The following is a 20,951-nucleotide window of genomic DNA, read 5'->3' as shown; positions in this document are numbered from 1 at the left end:
GCTTTTTTTTTTTGTTTGTGTGTATCTCTGAGCTCGTAAGGTCCGAGCCCCCCACCATCACTCAAATCTCAATCATACTCGTCCTGTCAAACATGAGCTCTGATACCAATTGGTGGGCAAAATCAACCCAAACATAGACTTAACATGGTATGATACCGCTTTGAACTAAGCTCGTACGATTTTTCCCATTCACACCATTAAGAGATCCTAGATCTTATATGTAAGCTCCTAATCTTTTCAACTACCAATGAGACTTTGTTCGCAAATCTAACACAAAGTTTATTGCTTATTGGAGTTGGCAAAAAATTCTAACAGTGTAAGATGACATAAATATAATTATAGTATGTGCAAACAAAAAAGATCTTCTTACCCCCAAAGCTATAAGATGAAAGAAATAGAATTATAGTATGTTCAAACAAAAAAATTCTTCTTATCTTAGCCCCAAATCTGTACAAACTGAAAATTAGGGGCTTCATAGAGCATTTACATGGTGTAAAAAAGAGGAAGAAAATGTTAACAAATAATAGGGCCAAAGAGGAAGGCAAGTCACATACTAACAAAACATTTAGTTTTTGATATTCTCTTAAAAGAAAAATTCTCATACTAAAACTTCAGAACAAAATTCTCATCCATTAGGACCCTGTGTTTTATTGGCTCCTCGAGCTCTCGTAGCTAGATGGCATTGTATTCGGGTAACTTAAGTTGTCCTGCATAAATCACGACGAAAACTGTGTCAAGTAAAGAAAAGAAAAGAAAAGAAAATTTCCAGCACGGATAAGTTTTGATGACTGCATTACATATACAAAAGTAGTACTAACTATCTAATTGTTCATCAAAGATCTAATGAAGTTCAGCTGATGGATTTTACGTATATATTGACCGTGTAAAGAGTGTTTACACGGTCAGTATATTTTAACCTGTTGTAATATGCGACTTGGTCTATTCTCACTTTCTATGGACGGGAAACTGTAGCTATCTTTTAGGTGACCAGACAGTGCATAAAAGTAACTCTTATTTTATGCATCTTGACTTACCCGGGAGAGCGAAATTTGGCTGTGATTGGGTGAAATATTGGAATTGTACATAAGTGATGGGCATGTGTGATCTTCTGCAAGTGCTCTCAATCTTTCTAATTGTGGCAAAACGACCTTGCCAAGATCCGGTCTGTCTTTTCGCCTTAGCTCAGAGCATTGTAGTGATAACTTGGCAAGACTCAAAGCCTCATCGACTGGCCAATCAGGAATAGCTGGATCAAGCATTTCATTGAAAGTTCCTTTCTCAATTGCCCTATCAACATAATGAGTCAATCCCATTGGTGGCTTAGCTGTTAAAATCTGCAAGAATATGATCCCTAAGGAGTATACATCCGATTTTACACCAAGCATGCCGGTTTGCTGATATTCAGGATCAATATAGCAGAAAGTTCCAGCTGTTGATGTCATTCTATATTGAGTGACAGTATCTGCTACTGATGGAGGGACAAGCCGAGCTAAGCCAACATCACTAATCTTACTCACAAAGTTGCGATCCAGCAAAATATTTCCTGGCTTTAGATCACGGTGCACTAATGGCTCCGGTTTACTCTGGTGTAGGAAAAGCAAACCAGTAGCTATCTCAGCAGCAATTCGAAACCTCTGCTGCCAAGAGAGTGGTGGCGTCTTTCCTCGGTGGAATAAACGGTCTTCTAAACTTCCATTTGACATATACTCGTAAACCAAACATCCATATTCCGGACAGGCTCCTAGAAGAAGCACCATGTTAGGATGTCGTATGCAGCTCAAGACTTCAACCTGCAATAGAAGAATATAGTTATTGACTAGTAAAGAATACTAACATAATTTGGTCAATATAACATACCAACGTTCAATTATGGGGCATTATAACAATCAGTGGCGGATCCAGAAATTATTACAAGGGGATTCAAAAAAATTCTAGGATGCCACAGTTGAAATTTGAACCTATGAGACATAAAGCAATTTTGAGTCCCCTTTACTACTATGTTTCTTCATGTCAAGGGAATTCAACAACTCACATATAACCAAAAAGGATCATATTTACTCTATTTGCATAGTGTAATTTTTACGACAAAGGAGGTTCAACCTATTCAACTTAGCTCAGCACTGATCACAATTTGTCTAGAGATTATATAGCCCCTTTGTCTTATTTTCGATCAGATGCTATTCATTCTACTTTGAAGATTTCCCCTTGCTTCCTTATCTGCTGATACTTAACGTTTACAGTCCGTTTAAATTAGACTTATCACCCCCCCCCCCAAACACCCCCGGCGCGGTCAAATTAGACTCTCAGGCCATGAAACAAACATGCTTGAAGCCTCTGATAAACATAGGGGAGGTGTAACACATAACAGTGGGCAGTAAGCAATTTTCTCTAAAATCATTGAATTTGGATATCAACAACAACAACTACCCAGTAAAATCTCACAAAGTGGGGTTTGGGGAGGGTAATGTGTATGCACACCTTACCCTTACCCTGATAGGCCAGAAAGGTTGTTTCCGATAGACCCTCGGCTCAGAGAGACGGAAAAAAACAACAAGAAAAGACAATTCATTAGTAACTCCAGTAGAAACCGTAATAGTAACAGAAGCATAACAACCAAAAGATAAATGACATGCAATAACAGTAACCAGTAACTAAGGCTCGGGGCTAAGATAAACAGCAAGGATAGTGTGGATTCAACATAAACTGCAAGCTAACAGTATGATCTATCTTTCACTGAATTACCTCTTGCTGAAACTGTTGTCTTCCATGAGCTGCATCAGGACGGAGGACCTTAACTGCAACAGGCGTATGATCGAGGTAGCACTTATACACCGGCCCATAGCCTCCTTCTCCAATTTTACGAGTTTGGGCAAAGTAGTCTGTTGCAGATTCAATCTCCTCAATTGTATATTTCCTGTACCTGAAATCAGAGTTTGTAAGTTTATTTAGTATCTTATTCTTCTCTTCTGCTTCTTTTAGAGCTTTCATTTCTGCGCTGATTCTCTTTTGAGCTTCTAGTTCTGCAAGCCGCTGAGCTGCCTCTGCATGCTCAATGGCTGCTCTTGACTTTGCCTTTTCCTTCTCGGCAAGTGCCAAAGCAGCTTCCTCGGCTAAACGTGCCTCTTCTAATCGTCGTTGTTCTTCCTGTTTCCAGCGCTGGAGTTCCATCGCCTGCAACGAACAACATGTTAGTAGATCCAATAGAATCATTAGAATGAACGGGAGTATTAGTTTATCGTGCCTTTTGTTTTGCTGTAAGTGCTTCCCTGCAAGCCGTGCTATACAGTTCCATTGTTTGCTTAAGCTCCTGCTTTAGCCTTCTCATTTCTGCTTCCATATCATCCTGCAAACCAAAGGAGAGGTGTAAATATAGAACAAAGAATGAGTCCGGTGCACTAAACTCCCACTATGCATGGGGTCTGGGGAAGGCTCGGACCACAAGGGTACGCAGTCTTACCCTGCATTTCTGCAAAGTGAAGAGCCTCAGCAGAATATCTACCATAATGTTTTCTCAAGTTTTGACAATATCTAAAGTATCAAAAGAGTTTCTTACATATACTTCTGGATTCTAGCCTCCAAAAAACACGTTCACGCCTTATAATTATGACATTCCTTAGTTTTACATCCTAACTCTTTGTTTGAGAAGGGCATAAACATAAGTTCAAGATAGACTTTAAAAGAACACTTAATGACGAAATGTCAGCTACCTCGCAAGCAAACTACAGTGCAGGAAACCAAATTTCTCCGTCCCATCAAGCGGAAGCTATAACTGACTATAGATTTTAGATCCTATCACCACTCTTTAACATACTCTAATCGAAACTAATTTGCTTTATATTCGTTCATTGTATAAGAAAGTTCAATCAGACAAAATATATGTTGTAAACATGCTTTTAGCCTAGTATACTTGAACTAAGGATATTCGTCGATCCACAGAGAAAGATAAATGGTCTAGAAATATTGACTCAGATTTTACAGTTCACGAAAAAAAAGCAATATTTTTAAATGCTTACTACTGGTCCTTGGGAGATTGATGGTCTATCACTCTCGATCGATGAAAGTGATAGTTCAGGTGGAGTCAGGGTGTCGACCGATCTCCGTCCAAACTGTGTGGAATCAAAACTTTGGGTCTCAAAATCTGAAAAGCCTGAAAGCCGAGGAGGAGTCGGTCCACCACCATCATAACCATCGGAAAATGAAGAATAAATGTTGTCGATGCTTGGCCTACCAGAACTAACATATGATATGTCAGTATCTGGCAAAGAGATTTCATATGGTTTTCCATTAGGGCCTTTCCTGTGGGTGAACGGCGACCTGTTTAAAATAGTAACATTCAACTTAGGCCTTCAAGTGAGAAGGTTTAAGAAAGAAAGAAAGACTTTTGAAAATTGTAGTCTAAAACAAGCATTAGACATTTGTGTGGTCGTAGATCATCTCATTAAGGGTAAAAGGGAAATTTTAAAGTTGAACTATTTCTAAATATAGATAGGTGACATTCTTTTTGGGACAGACCAAAAAGGAAAGTGTGACACATAAATTGGGACGGAGGGAGTACAATTTATGCGGATATCAAGACAATTTTTCCGACTTACTTGATATTCATTGTGTCACTTTGAAGGGTAGATGGTGGCGGATCACAAACAGGTTTTGGACCTCCTGAATAAGGACCTATACAACACAGTTATAGAATTACGACAAGATGCAACAAAAACTTGATAGAAGAACTTGCTACTAGTGATTGGCTCACCTCTTGCACTAGCAGCAGAGGGTGTTGAACCTTCAAAAGGAGCAAATTTGGTGCTGGCCGGCTGCATTAACTGGTGACGTAGTGGATGGACAAAAGGCGCAGGACGAGAAGCAGCACGTGTAGATGCGATCTTTCCAGATTTAGAGATGACATGTACAGTACAGAAATCAGGAACCCCTTTCAAAATGCCTCCTGGAATGTCTTTCACTTTAAATCTGCGATGCAGAAAAGGCAACTGAACTTAGATAATCTGAAGACGTTCTTTTATTCAAATATAACTGATCTAATGAAACCACAATAAAAGGCGAAAGACATGCACACACTTAAGTATATACAAACACTAGTTTCCTTTACTTCTTCACAGGAACTTTTGAAAGTATATTTTAAGCAAAGTTTGTAGCATACTTATGCACTAAGCGAGAGAAAAATGAGAATGTCACTCCATACATGGATCAAGGACACAAATTTGGGCACATACAGTAAAAGGAAGGCGGCCGAAATTTTTGACATAAAGTTCTTACTTTTTGTTTGTTATTTCAGTCTATAAAATTTTGCTATTAGGTGACTGAGAATGGAATTTAGATAACATATTAACTGTTCAGGATATTATGATCAGAAATTATTTCCATCTTAAGCTAAACACTTAGTGCATAGACAGAGTCATACCTGAGAAGACCGCCTCTTGTTGTAGCACCAAGAATCAATACCTCTATTCCTGTCCGATTCACATACTCAACGATTGCTTTGACCACATCCGTGTCGTCTAACACAACATCATGACATTGTACCTGTTTTTTTAGGATAAGAAGAAACAAAAATAGAAATGTGAAAAGCTGAAGGAAATAATGAGTAAGACTTGACAAGTTTTATGAATGTTATTCTTTTCCTAGGTTTATAGGGGCATCCATCTAAGGTTTCGAGTTACTAACATCTTTCCGTGTACAAAATACTCGGAAAGGAAGAAACAGTTCCTTTGTCTGCGGATCCAATTCACTATTTCCCGATCCAGCTTCATCAGAAATCTGATTTGACTCTGAAATGTAAAAGTACACAGTTATTTCTGCAACTACACAACAAAAGAAAAATGTCCAGACTCAATACTTGCCATATTCCCATTTTCCCACGTTCAAACGGAATGTTAGACAGGGAAATAATACTATCATCGAATGAAAAATGCATGTGATCAGGAAGAGTATTTTGTAAAAGGAAAATTTGTATTAACCATATAAGCCCAAAAACTTGCAGGCTGCAGTAGTCAATCTGATCGGAAACAAGCAAATAACTAACCTCAAATTTCAGTAAATTAATATGATCAGTCAAGTATGATTACGTTTTCCCTCGTTATTATAAAGGGTACAACTACATGTTCACCTGTCATACTTGGATTTCATTTCTCTTAAATGTATAGACCTCATGTATGTCCATCTCAGTTTATGAAATAAAAAAGAAACTACTGGACTATGTAATATAACTTGCTTCCTTGCGAGTATTAGAGAATCCAATATAGGGAGGATGATTATAGAGATCAAATCTATTAAGTCAATAAGTTCTTTATTGACTTAAAACCTGGCTATTTTTTACTTAAAATTTCTCTGCTATATGTTACTAACATTTAACTCTTTACTTTTTTCCACCTAGTGTTATGAACTTCTAGCTCTAAAACACAAGCAACTCAAACATAAAAAGATTGATATACGTCCAATAAGATTTCAACATGCAAAGTATCCCTAGATGTGGCCTACTGGTCAATGAAGTAGGATGAAAACCATGGGAAATAAGGGTTCAAATCTCAGGAGCGACAAAAATACTAGGTGATTTCTTTTCATCTGCTAAAGTCTCGGTGAATAGAGTTATCCATATGCATCATGTTTGTTCAGTGTTTGACGTTGCAAAATTATTTTCGCTTTTACAACTAATATTAAAATGATTCCTCTCTTTCTGAAAATAAAAATGTAAATTGCTCATCGTGCTTACATTTTTGCACCTTTTCCGTGACAACATCGAAAATCTACCCATCATCAACAGCATTTCCAGACAATTTCAAGTTGATTCCTACCTCTATTTATGATAGACTTCCTGGGATCCGAGGTATACACATTCAACCTAATTTCTTTATCTTGATTTATAAAGGCGGTCGTTCTACAAGATCAACATGTACAAGCAAATACTTGATTATTCAATATTTATGCTAGTGGGAGGTAGCAAGTATTCATTGAATAATAAGCCCAAGCATACACTTTTTATTTAATATCTTTATTCTAATTTGTACAAGTGGTCATTCTACTACATCAACACGCACAAACAAATACCAGAGTCACCCGGTACCTGTGTCACATGTCTCGGTGAGATCAGATAGCAAGTAATCCATGGGATAGTCGAGGTCCAAGCAAGCTGGTCGGACGCCACTGTTATTAAAAAAAAAAACAAAAATACATATAATGTAGAGAGGGAAAGAGAAGAAGAATTACTTGTAGGAGATTGACCAGAGGAATTAGCAGATTGTTTAAGTTTGACATGGATCAAAAGAACTGTTTGGCCTCTGGCTAAAAGATGATCAACTGTCCATTTTAGAGCAATTTGACTTCCTCTATCTTTGTCTATTGCCACTGCTATTAATTTATTTGGTGTATGCATTCTTTCCCCATGCACACCTGGTGGTGGAGGCCACATTTCTCACCTTCAATTCTACCCCCAAAAATTCATATATTTCAAGAACAAATTCCTATTCCAAATACTCCCAACAGTTTCAATAATTCTAACATATTATTGTCAAATTCAAGAAAATAATGTGTACCCTTTTATTTCTTGTTTTATCTTCAACCCATTTTAGGTTCTTGAAAATTATAATGATAACAAAAATCTTTTAGTGAATTCTCTCTTTCCATAAAGAATAAAGATGATTTTTTAGTCATTAAAACATTAGAGAAATTGTGGGGAGCTCCACCTTTGGTGGATATTTAGTTACTTTCAGTAATAGTAACCACTACTTGAATTAACAAACTCCCCTTTGGTCACTGGTCAAAGGACAAACACCTAGAAGGGAAGTTGAAGCTTACTAGCTAGTTTCACATCTAATTTCAATAAATAAAAAAACTATGATCCTATCCAAGTAATGTATATGTCGTGTTTCTCTTTTAAACGTTCTTAAAAAAAATTAAATTGGAATTTTTTTTAACTGTTTTACCCTTATTTATGTCTTAAGATATAATCTCTTTTCATTTTTTTATTCATAATTGAGGTATTTGTAGTCTTCAAGAAAAATTAATATTAAGGATAGAATAGGAAAAAGATAATTAATTTAGTCTTGAACTTCTAAAATGAGAAATAATTTAAGATAACTATTTTTAGAAATCATGACAGATAATTTGAGATGAATGGAGTAAATATATCAGGTCCAATATAGTTGTCATTTTAGAAAATCAACATATAATTTTTATTTTTTTTTCATTTTGCCCTTAGTATTCAATATTTTGAAAGTAAAAAACTAGAATAGAAAACCTAAATGGAAAAGTAGAAATTTATTGAAGAGAGATTAATATATTGAATGATTTAAGATATAAATAAGGATTTTGTAGTGAAAAACTATTTTCATTAATAATTTTTAAGGGACGTATAAAAAAGAAACATGACAACTAATATGAATAGGAGAGAGTCGTGTTTTTCTTTACCAGCATCATTTTGATAACAAGTTAATTATTCTTCAACATACAAAGATTAAATCAAGAAAAAAGATATAAATATATAATAAAAAAGAATTTAAATTATATATGTTGACAAAGTAATTTTTTTCCACGCAATCAATATAATTTAACTTGTTATAGCATATAATATATTTTATTTCTTGGTCACTAATCTCATTTAATTTTTGTTGACAAGTAGTGGAACTCGCCAACAAAAATATTCAACGTAAGGAGAATTTATAAGGCACTAATTTATAGACTTGAGAGACCTTTTTTAGTGCAATAATAGAATTTCTATTGTGTTCATTCAATGATAGGGATTTTTCCTTTGTAAATATGTAGTCTTTTTTGTTTTGTGTGTTTTTAGCTGATTATTATGTTACTATATTTTGGTGACTACGATTAGTAAGTATTCCGAAATACAATATGCTAAAGAAGTGTGAGTGTAATTTTCTACATTTTTAAATTCTTTTTATCAAAGACCAAATCCAGTTTTTAGTTATACACTACTAGAAAACTGTCAAAATTCGTCCAGAGCATACCGAACGAAATTGGTCGGAAATGAAAACCGACTGAAGTCTGTCGGAAACTAAGTAAATTAGTTGCAAAAGTCAAATAACATATATCGACCACAATCGGTCGGAAAATGTGGTCTCACAATAAAGAAACTCTGCTTTATCTGAAACATTTGAAAATTTCGACCGATTTCGGTCGAAAAATGGTCAATCTTTAACCAAAACCTGGTCAGACTTGCATACTATCTACCAAAGAAAAGTTTAATTAGAAAATTTATAGAAATCTTAATTTATTTTCCCGCCCAATTTTCATTATTTTTTTCGATAACATAAAATTATTTTAAAAATAATTATGTAGTCACCGACTGATTTTGGTCGGTATTAGTGATCAAAATGGTCAAACACTTAGATATTATATATATATATATATATATATATATATATATATATATAATAACATCCTATATATATATTCCCCAATCATCTAATTTGATCGAGTATATGTTATTGGTGCTACATTTTAAATTTTAATATAGCACTACATCTTATAGGACTATTCTTTAAATGTGTTATAGTGTATTGGATGCCGATACTTAGACTCGATCACTCCCACATTAAAACTCAATATTTAATTTACTAAGGCCGTCAATATGCCCGAGCATCTTGCCAGTTAAAATGAAGAATGATGCATGTTCTAGGTTAAATAAAGTGATAAAAAACAAGATACTAATAATGTTTGGAATATTATTTCAGATTATTTCACTGTTTCTTACATGACCCATCGAATTTTTAAGTCGAGGCATGTCATGTCAAGGAATCATACATCGCATCTATTTACCCTAAAACGGATAACAATTGAATTTATATTGTGGTTTTAAGGATACGTGGTTTTATTTGGTACAAACTGAGCAAAAACGTAGATTGATATTGAAATGACAGTAAATAGGAATTAAAGCAAATCAAATGAATCAAGTAGCCTTGGCCCTCAAATTTGTTCACCCTTGAACCAAATAAAGATTCAGTTGATACAAGAACAAAGTAAAAGAATATTGAAAGCTTAAGAGGAAAGTAGTATATTGCTTTATGTAACGTGAATATCCTCCTTTTTACAAATGATCAGACCCCCTTTATATAGCAGGGGAGTCCTACTCTTGATACAATTCTAAATACAGTAAGAAATCCCATGATTGGATAATTAATCGGCCTCTTCTTGATACGTGCTGGAATTTGCACCGTGATCCTTGCTCAATTGAGGATAATTCGTCTTTCCGTTATTTGACCAAGTAAGCTTTCCTCGATCTTTATCTTATTCGGTCCTGATCTTGGTCGATCTCAATCTTGGTTGGTCTCGGTTTTGGTCGATCTCGATCTTAATCAGTCTCAGGGTCTCGAGTTTGACAACCTAACTCTGTACCATAGTTTAATATAAATCGAAGTCGATCCTTAACTTATCTTGCTCCAGCCTCGATCAGTCGCACAATAAGGGAAAGCTCGATTTTGACCGTATACAGATAGTCCCCTTATTTTTTGGAGAGTAATGAAAAGAAGTGATTTGAGCCCTCGATCTTTACCTCGATACATCATAACGTAAGCATCATGACGTAAGCAACAGAGGTAACTGAAATGTCTCATCGGTATAGTTTTCCAGGCATTTAATGCATGCCAGTTGACGGTCAGCCACTACCGAATTTGAACTGTCATCTTAAACCTAAAAATCTATCTTTCATCTTTTGCCCAAACTTTACTTTCAAATCTTCTTCAAAATCCTTTGCCTTCTTCAAAGCTTTATATTTTCAGATCTCTGGTGTTTCTTTGCCTGTTTCATCACAAAATACCAAGTATTTCTTCTCAGTTTCCATTCTTCTACATTCGTAAAAAGTAAAATGGCTAAGACTTCAAAAACTGTTCCACAAAAGGAAAACGCTTCTTCATCAAGGTCGGATGGCGAGGAACCGGCGACAGAGCCACACCTTGAAGAGTTTTTTCCCGGAGGGTGTGTCCTCGATTCTGATTTCAAGGTTGAAAATACTTCTTCAGTACCGGGCAGATACGAGCTGGTATCGAGGTATATATGCTTGATAATCAAAAATCTCCTTTCCCAGGTTAAAAAAGATTGCAACTGGGGTAAAAAATGTGGTGGTACCTGCTCCAGAAGAATCAATCACCACCCACGTGGAAGGGTTCTTAAGTGTTTACACTTACCCCTTCACGTTGGGTCCCTTGGATCCGATTATCATAGATTTTTGCAAGAAATACGAGGTGACCCTCGGTCAGATTCATCCCTCTTTCTGGAGGATAGTGATACTACTCCATTTTTTTGCAAGCAAAGTCGATGGCTTCCCTTCACCCTCGACCACCTCATATGTCTATATAGCCCCTGACTCTATCAAGGAGGACTAATAAAGATTCAACATCGGGCCACTAGGGCACCTTTCTCGAGCATAGATGAGGACAAATATCGGGGCTGTATGGGCAGATTTATTTGAGTGAAGACCTCAGACTTGATCCCGACCGAGAGTATGTCATTTCCTGAGATATGGAATTTGAAATGTAAGTATAATTCCGTCCTTAATTTCCGTTTATTGTCTTCATTTTTTCACCATTTCTTATCAGTGTTTTACTTGATGCAGCCATTGCCTGGATGCCGGGTGCAGTTCTTGTCACGACCCAATTCCATCATAGGCCATGATGGCGCCCAACACCATTGTTAGGCAAGACAACATCGATCAACTAGTGATTTCCTGTTTAGATAAATTATAAGTAGTAACATTTCCTTACTTGTTAAAAAGATTTAGAAATTTGCAGGTGTAACATAAATAAGCGGAAGCAACAAGTAATAATCAGAATCATGTAAGCAAACCCGAAATTATAAATCTACTAGTGAGTGTGCCAAGACCTGGTGTCACAAGTGTGTGGACAATCTAGTAAAATATACAAAAGAATACTACTAGCCTACTATCTGAGAGGAAATAGACAGAAAAGTAAAACATAAGGAAGACTCCAGCTGCTGCAGAATGGGTCGGAAGGCAGCTCACCGTGAAGTCTCGAAGCAGGGATCAACTACGCACGCCAGACAGGTAACTAGATGCACCTGCCTCATAGCCTGTATAATTAATTACAGAAGTGTAGTATGAGTACATAAACGACATGTACCCAATAAGTATCCAGTCTAACCTCGAAGAAGTAGTGACGGGGGGTCGACTTAGATACTTACTATAGGCTAACAATAATATAATTAAAGGGTTATGCTAAGCATGGATATCATGAATATTACTGAAAGCTCAATAACAGAAAGTGGCAAGTTCTTCTTTCACAAGTAAGATTTCATCTTCAGTCATATATATTTCAAGGCATTTAAGCAGTATAAATCATGGAGAGATCCAACTAATTATCATGCGCAAATTATGCCTAGGTCGTATGGCCTGATCCGACATAATATTTAAAATGTGCATTGCCATAGGGTCGAACAATGCGAACCATAGATGCATCTACTTATTACCGAGGCGCTCGGCCCGATCCACAAATAACAATTATTTTCAAGAAAACACAAGTTTCTCATTTACAGTCAAGTACCTCATACAAACCTTCAAGTAAGTGAAGTTAACCTTATACAATTCTTTTTATCAATTTCTAACATGGCTTAAGTGATTAATATTAGCCAGTAAGGATGCAGACATTCCAAATATAGCATGATACAGTTCCTAAACTACCAGTACAATAGCATAATAGTAGCTACGTACGGACTCTCGTCACCTCATACGTACGTAGCCCCCCCCACAAATAGGTACAAACATTTATTTAATTAACCTATGGGGTTAATTCCCTCTATAACGACCCAGCTGGTCGTTTTAAGAATTTACTCCTCGATCCCCTATTAACTGCTTTTCCCGTGTTTGTTTCTGCTATTTTGATTCGCCGGGATGTTTGGTTTTGAATTTCGAAGTGTTTTGGGACACTTAGTCCCTAAATGAGAGATTAAGCTTTAAAATTTGGGTCGTAGTCGGAGCAGTGTGAAGACGGCCTCAGAATGGAATTTCGTCGGTTCTGTTAGCTCCGTTGGGTGATTTCGGGATTAGGGGCGTGTTCGGATTGTGTTTTGGAGGTCCGTAGCTTATTTAGGCTTGAAATGCCGAAAGTTAAATTTTTGAAGTTTCCGGTTCGATAGTGAGATTTTGATATCGGGGTCGGAATGAAATTCCGGAAGTTGGAGTAGCTCCGTAGTGTTGAAGGTGACGTGCTTGCAAAATATCAGGAGATTCGGACGAGGTTTGATAGACTTTTTGATCGAAAGCGTAATTCGAGAGTTTTTGGAGTTCTTAGGCTTGAATCCTATATTAAATTGGTGTTTTGATGTTGTTTTGAGCATTCTGAAGGTTGCAACAAGTTTGAATTATGTTTTAGGATTGGTTTTCATGTTTGGTTGACGTTCCCGGGGCCTCGGGTGTGTTTCGGATGCTCAACGGGTCATTTTTGAAACTTAAAAAATTGCAGAAAAAAATTGCAGCAGCCCAATTCTGGTTTTCTTCTTCGCGTTCGCAAGTGGGGTCTCGTATTTGCGAAGAGGATCTAAGGCTGGGGCTGGGGGAGGTTTAATGCTTAACGTTCACGAAGGTGCTCCCGCGTTCGCGAAGCTGGGAGGTCTTATACCTACGCGTTCGCGAAGGTAGTCCTGCGTTCGCATAGGAGGAGGAAGGTTGGTCAGCGAGTTCGCGACCTGGGGATTGCGTTCGTGAAAGAGGAAAACTGGACCAAGAGGAGTTTTACTTCGCGAACGCGAGGGTCCTTCCGCGTTCGCGAAGAAGGAAATATCTGGGCAGATTTTAAAAACCCAAAATCGAGGGTTTAAGCCATAATTCATATTTTGGACTTGGGAGCTGGGGAAATTGTGATTTTCGAAGAGATTTCACCTGGGTGATTTGGGTAAGTAATTCCTACTCAGTTTAGACTAATTTCCTTGAATCTACACTTAAATCCATTCTTTAATTTCGAATTTATGGTGGAAAATTGGGGGAAAGTTCTTAGACCTAAATTTTGAGTTTTGATTGGGGATTTGACATTGGATTTGGATAATTTTGGTATGGTTAGACTCGTGAGAGTATAAGGATTCTGGAAATATTAATTTTACCCGATTCCGAGACATGGGCCCGGAGGGCATTTTGGTCATTTTACCTAATTTTGCGTATTAGCTTAGAATTTATTTGTGGAATCAGTTACTTGAAGTTATATTTACATTATGCAATTGAATTGAATAGATTTGGGCCATTTGGAGTCGAGTACTTGTGGCAAGAACGTGGTTTCAGGTTGATTTGAGCTGGTTCGAGGTAAGTGGCTTGTCTAACCTTGTGTGGGGGAACTCCCCTTAGAATTTGGTATCATTGATATTTGAAATGCCTGGTACGTAAAGTGACGAGTGCGTACTTGTGATAATTGTTGAAAACCCGATTTTCTTTAAGTAATTTTAACTGTGTTTCTTTTCCTGTTTATTCTACTTGCAATTTAAACCTGTTGTTAGCTTAGGGAAGCATGTCTAATTGACTTAATTGCATTACTTGCTCAAACTGCTTTATTTGGATCATGTGCAACATGCTAGTCTAGAAATACCTATTTTACCTTGTTATGGAATTTGACATGAATTGTGTATTCTTCGTGCTGTTGCTGTGTGTTTACTTTGGGACTTCGGGACGGTATCCCGGGAGATCCCCCTGCATGTTTACTTTGGGAATATAGATCAGTATTCTAGGAGATCCCCCTGCACTTTTATATTGGAACTACGGGACTGCACCCGATAGATTCCCCTAGTACTGGGTATTTATATTTGGGACTACGGATCGGGATTCCGGTAGATCCCCGTGCACTATGAGTTAGACTATGGGACGGTATCCCGGGAGATCCACTGGACATGTATATTTGGGACTCCAGGACGGTATCCTGGGAGATCCCCGATTTTGACCTCTATGATGATTTGTACTCCTTTCCGTGATTGTTTTGAATATGTTATAATTGTTGTTGTTCTTTATATTCTATGTTATTTCTTACTATTGCACTTAATTATACTATCTTATTCTATACTATTATACCGTATATTTCATTAATCTCAGTAGGGCCCTGGCTTTCCTTGTCACTACCCGACCGAGGTTAGGCTTGACACTTATTGAGTACCATTGTGGTGTACTCATGCCCTTTCTGCGCATGTTTTTCATGTGTAGATCCAGGTACTTCCACTCAGTCTTATCACACTTGAGGTGAAACACTTTTATAGAGACTTCGAGGTATATCTACCGTGTCCGCAGACCGAAGAATCCCGTTCTATTCTCAGTACTAGTATAGCCCTTTTTATTTTCCTTATTGATAGATATTTCTGGAGTTAGAGCTTTTATGTAAACTCTTAACTTGTGATTCATGGGGTTCCGGATTTTGGGAGTGTTAGGTCGAGATTTTGTACTGTTATATGCCAGGCGGCATATTAAACACTGTTTCATTTTGTTATCTCAGTTTTTAATTATTTTCTTTCCGCAATTGTTTCCTTTTTCCGCATTTGTTAGGCTTACCTAGTCGTAGAGACTACGTGCCGACACAATGGTTCACGGAGGGCTAACTGGGTTCGTGACAAGTTGGTATCAGAGCTCTAGGTTCATAGGAGTCATGAATCACAAGCCGAATTATTAGAGTCTCGCAGATTGGTATGGAGACGTCTGTACTTATCTACGAGAGGCTATGTAACCGTTAGAAAAATTCTACTTCATTTGACTTCCTTGTCGTGCGAGATTTTTGATATCACAACTCTAAACTTCTGTCTTCTATTCTCTCACATATGGTGAGGACACGTGGCACCTGAGATGATCAGGCACCCGCGCCCCCTACTACAGCCGTCAGAGGTCGGGGCCAGGGTAGAGGTCGAGGACGCGCACGCGGTGCAGCCAGAGTCGTCATGGTAGGGTTATACGAGTCGCCCCATTCATTCAGCTCTTCCAGCAACCAGTGGTATTCCAGGTCCTCCTAGGCCTCAGGAGCCTTATTATGCACCTCTAGTATCTAGTGCGCCTCCTGCGCGGGGTGCTTCTAGTGGTCAGTCTAGCAGACCTGGCCCGAGCCAGTTACAACCGCCACGTCCTCCCAGAGCTTCTTTTTAGTGTGGTGACACACGCCATGTGGTGAGGGATTGCCCCAAACTTAGGAGGGGTGCACCTCCACAGACTTCTCAGCCACAGCGTGCCTCGTAGAGTTCTCAGGCTATGATTACAGCTCCATTTGCTGCCCCACCTGCTCAGCCAGCTAGAGGTGGAGGTCGCCCTATACGGGGAGGCCAGAATCGATACTATGCCCTTCCTGCCTGTACCGAGGCTGTTACCTCTGATTCTATCATCACAGGTATTATACTGGTTTGCCACAAAGATGCATCGGTTCTATTCGATCTAGGATCCACTTATTCTTATGTGTCTTCTTATTTTGCTCCACGTTTGGGTGTACCTCGGGATTCTTTGAGTTCCCCTGTGTATGTTTCTACTCCTGTGAGAGATTTTCTTATTGTGGACCATGTGTATAGGTCGTGTTTGGTTGCTCATAGTGGTTTTGAGACCAGAGCTGATTTATTGTTGCTCAGCATGGTAGATTTTGATATTATCTTAGGCATGGATTGGTTGTCTCCCTATTATGCTATTCTTGATTGTCATGCCAAAACCGTGATGCTAGCTATGCCAGGTGCACCGTGTGTTGAGTGGAGGGGTGCTTTAGATTACACTCCCAGTGGAGTTATTTCCTTCCTTAAGGCTCATCGAATGGTTGAGAAGGGGTATGACGCGTATCTAGCTTATGTGAGAGATGTCAGTATTGATACCCCTAAAGTTGATTCAGTCCTAGTATTACGGGATTTTTCTGATGTGTTTCCAGCTGACCTTCCGGGCATGCCGCCTGATAGAGATATTGATTTTGGCATTGATATATTTCCAGGCACTCAGCCCATTTCTATTCCTCCGTATCGTATGGCTCCTCCTAAATTGAAGGAGTTGAAGGATCAGTTACAAGAATTGCTTGATAAGGGTTTTATTCGACCCAGTGTATCACCTTGGGGGTGCTCCTATCTTGTTTGTGAAGAAGAAGGATGGTTCTATGCGTATGTGCATTGATTATCGCTAGTTGAACAAAGTTACAGTGAAGAATTGTTATCCTTTGCCTCGTATTGATGATCTATTTAACTAGCTACAGGCTGCACGAACATTTTCTAAGCTTGACTTGCATTCAGGTTACCACCAGTTGAAGATTCGGGAGCCAGATATCCCGAAGATGGCTTTCAGGACTCGGTATGGTCATTACGAGTTCCTTGTTATGTCATTTGGGCTGACCAATGCCCCAGCAGCCTTTATGCATTTGATGCATAGTGTGTTCCGGCCATATGTTGACTCGTTCGTCATTGTCTTTATTGATGATATTCTGGTGTATTCCCGGAGTCGGGAAGATCATTAGCAACACATGAGGACTGTGCTTCAGACTTTGAGGGAAAAGAAGCTATATGCAAGGTTCTCAAAATGTGAATTTTGGTTGGATTTTGTGGCATTCTTAGGCCTTGTGGTATCGAGTGAGGGTATTCAGGTGGATCCAAAGAAAGTGGAAGCAGTGAAGAGTTGGCCCATACCATCCTCAACTACATAGATCCGTAGTTTTCTTGGCTTGGCGGGTTATTACCGTCGATTTGTTGAGGGGTTTTCATCCACTGCAGCACCTATGACCAGACTAACCCAAAATGGTGCTCCATTCCAATGGACGAAAGAGTGTGAGGCGATCTTTCAAAAGCTCAAGACAGCTTTGACTACAACCCAATTTTGATATTGCCTACAGGTTCGGTGTCTTATACTGTCTATTGTGATGCCTCGAGGATTGACCTTGGAGCGGTATTGATGCAAGACAGTATGGTAATTGCCTATGCGTCCATACAGTTGAAGGTACATGAGAAGAATTATCCTGTCTATGATCTCGAGTTAGTTGCTATTGTTCACGCCTTGAAGATCTGGCGTCATTATTTGTACGGTGTGCCTTATGAGGTTAATACTGGTCACCGGAGTTTGCAGTACCTGTTCAAGTAGAAGGATCTTAATTTGCACCAGAGGAGGTGGTTAGAGCTGCTAAAGGACTATAATATCACTATTTTATATCACCCGGGCAAGGCCAATGTGGTGGCCAATGCTTTGAGTTGCCGGGGCAGAGAGTTTGGGGAGTTTAGCTTATTTACCAGCAGCGGAGAGGCCCATGGCGATGGACGTTCAGGCCTTAGCCAACCAGTTTGTGAGATTGGATCTTTCGGAGCCCAATCGGGTTCTAACTTGCGTGGTTTCTCTGTCTTCATTATTTGATCATATCAGGGAGCGTTAGTTTGATGGCCCTCATTTGCTTGTCCTCAAGGACAAGGTTCAGCACTGCGATGCCAGAGATGTGACTATTGGTGATGATGGGGTATTGAGGATGCAGGGTCGGATTTGTGTACCTACTGTTGATGAGATTCGAGAGTTGATTTTAGAGGAGGCCCACAGTTCACGGTATTCCATTCATCCGGGTACCGCGAAGATGTACCAGGATTTGAGGCAACACTATTGGTGGAGGCGAATGAAGAAAGGTATAGTTGGGTTTGTAGCTCGGTGCCTCAATTGTCAACGGGTGAAGTATGAGCACCAGAGACCGGGTGGGTTGCTTCAACAGATAGAGATTCTAGAGTGCAAGTGGGAACAGATCACCATGGACTTTATAGTTGGACTCCCACGGACTTTAAGGAAGTTCGATGCCATTTGGGTGATAGCTGACCAAGTCCGCACACTTCATTCCTGTGTGTACTACCTATTCTACATAGCGGTTGGCGGAGATTTATATCTGGGAGATTGTCGTCTGCATGGTATTCTAGTTTCCATCATTTCAGATAGAGGTACTCATTTCACATCACGGTTCTGGAGGGCCGTACAGCATGAGTTGGGTACTCGGGTGTAGTTGAGCACAATATTTCACCCTCAAACGGATGGACATTACGAGTGCACTATTCAGATTCTTGAGGATATGCTCTGTGCGTGTGTGATTGAGTTTGGAGGGTCTTGGGATCAGTTCTTGCCATTGGCGGAGTTTGCTTACAACAACAGCTATCAGTCCAGCATTCAGATGGCACCGTATGAGGCCTTATATGGTAGGCGACGTAGATTCCCGGTGGGTTGGTTCAAGCCGGGTGAGGCAAGATTATTGGTCACAGACTTAGTTCAGGATGCTTTGGAGAAGGTTAAGGTGATCCAGGATAGACTCTGTACAACCCAGTCCAGACAGAAGAGTTACACGGACCAGAAGGTTCGTGATGTTTCTTATATGGTTGGAGAGCGGGTTCTGCTTCGGGTCTCGCCTATAAAGAGCGTTATGAGATTTGGTAAGAAAGGGAAGTTGAATCCGAGGTTTATTAGCCCTTTTGAGATATTGCAGCGTGTTGTGGATGTTGCTTATGAGCTTGCCTTACCTCCCAGTTTGGAAGGAGTTCATCCGGTATTTCATGTTTTGATGCTCCGGAGGTATCACGGTGATCCGTCACACGTGTTGGATTTCAGCTCAGTTCAGTTGGGCAAAGATCTATCTTAGGTTGAGGAGCCAGAGGCAATATTAGACAGGTAGGTTCGAAAGCTAAGGTCAAAGAACATTGCATCAGTGAAGGTTTAGTGTCAGGGTCAGCCGGTCGAGGAGGCGACCTAGGAGACCGAGCAGGGTATGCGTAACCGTTACCCTCATCTTTTCACTACTTCAGGTATGTCTCTATGCTCGTTCGAGGACGAACGGATGTTTAGGTGTAGGAGGATGTAACGACTTGGTTGGTGGTTTTAAGAATTTATGCCCCGATCTCCTATTTACTACTTTTCCTGTGTTTGTTTATGCTATTTTGATTCGCCGAGATGTTTGATTTTGAGTTTCGAAGTGTTTTGGGACACTTAGTCCCTAAATGAGAGCTTAAACTTTAGAATTTGAGCCGTAGCTAAGCAGTGTGAAGACGACCTCGAAATGGAATTCTGTCGGTTCCGTTAGCTTTGTTGGGTGATTTCAGGCTTAGGGGCGTGTTCGGATTGTGTTTTGGAGGTCTGTAGCTTATTTAGGCTTGAAATACCGAAAGTTGAATTATTGAAGTTTTCGGTTCTGTAGTGAGATTTTGATATCGTGGTCGGAATGGAATTCTGGAAGTTGAAGTAGCTCCGTAGTGTTGAAGGTGACATGCTTGCAATATTTCAGGTCATTCAGACAAGGTTTGATAGACTTTTGATCCAAAACGTAATTTGAGAGTTTTTGGAGTTCTTAGGCTTGAATCCTATGTTAAATTGGTGTTTTGATGTTGTTTTGAGCGTTTCGAAGGTTGGAACAAGTTTGAATGATGTTGTAGGATTGGTTGGCATGTTTGGTTGAGGTCCGGGGGGCTCGGGTATGTTTCGGATGCTCAACGGGTCATTTTTGGAACTTAGAAAATTGCAGGAAAAAATTGCAGCAACCCATTTTTGGTTTCCTTCTTCGCATTTGCGAGTGGGGTCTCGCATTCGCGAAGAGGAGCTAGGGCTGGGGCTAGGGCTAGGGCTAGGGCTGAGGGAGGTTTAATGCTTCGCGTTCGCGAAGGTGCTCTAGCGTTCGCGAAGCTTGGAGGTCTTATACCTATGCGTTCGCGAAGGTAGTCCTGCGTTCGCGTAGGAGGAGGAAGACTGGTTAGCGCGTTCGCGACCTAGGGATCGCGTTCGCGAAATAGGAAAACTGGACCAAGCAGAGTTGTACTTCGCGAACTCGAGGGTCCTTCCGCGTTCGCGAAGAAGGAAATATCTGGGCAGATTTTAAAAACCCAAAATCGAGGGTTTAATCCATAATTCATATTTTGGACTTGGGAGCTCAGGAAATTGTGATTTTCGAAGAGATTTTCACCTAGGCAATTTGGGTAAGTAATTCCTACTCGGTTTAGACTAATTTCTATGAATCTACACTTAAATCTATCCTTTAATTTTGAATTTTTGGTGGAAAATTGGG

General features: G+C 39.4%; 1 protein-coding gene across 2 annotated transcripts; it reads right to left on the bottom strand.

Moving 5' to 3' along the window:
• Positions 1–381: 381 nt before the first annotated feature.
• On the bottom strand, positions 382–7,639 carry LOC104246857 (U-box domain-containing protein 52-like). Of its 2 annotated transcripts, XM_009802752.2 has the most exons (11): positions 7,216–7,639; positions 7,073–7,138; positions 5,677–5,780; positions 5,414–5,535; positions 4,748–4,962; positions 4,593–4,668; positions 4,014–4,314; positions 3,242–3,343; positions 2,743–3,171; positions 1,035–1,790; positions 382–707 (listed from the first exon to the last, which is right to left on the bottom strand). In XM_009802752.2, exons 1-11 carry the CDS (start codon positions 7,415–7,417, stop codon positions 648–650), a joined length of 2,433 nt encoding a protein of 810 aa, XP_009801054.1. In that variant the 5' UTR covers positions 7,418–7,639; the 3' UTR covers positions 382–647. The 2 variants fall into 2 exon arrangements, with proteins under 2 accessions (XP_009801054.1, XP_009801055.1); XM_009802753.2 differs by lacking the exon at positions 7,073–7,138.
• Positions 7,640–20,951: the final 13,312 nt, after the last annotated feature.

The sequence above is a fragment of the Nicotiana sylvestris genome, chromosome 12 (genome assembly GCF_000393655.2).
Source record: "Nicotiana sylvestris chromosome 12, ASM39365v2, whole genome shotgun sequence".
Lineage (NCBI taxonomy): Eukaryota > Viridiplantae > Streptophyta > Magnoliopsida > Solanales > Solanaceae > Nicotiana > Nicotiana sylvestris.
Note: the sequence above shows the minus strand (reverse complement) of the source record. Positions and strands in the feature narration are given on the sequence as shown.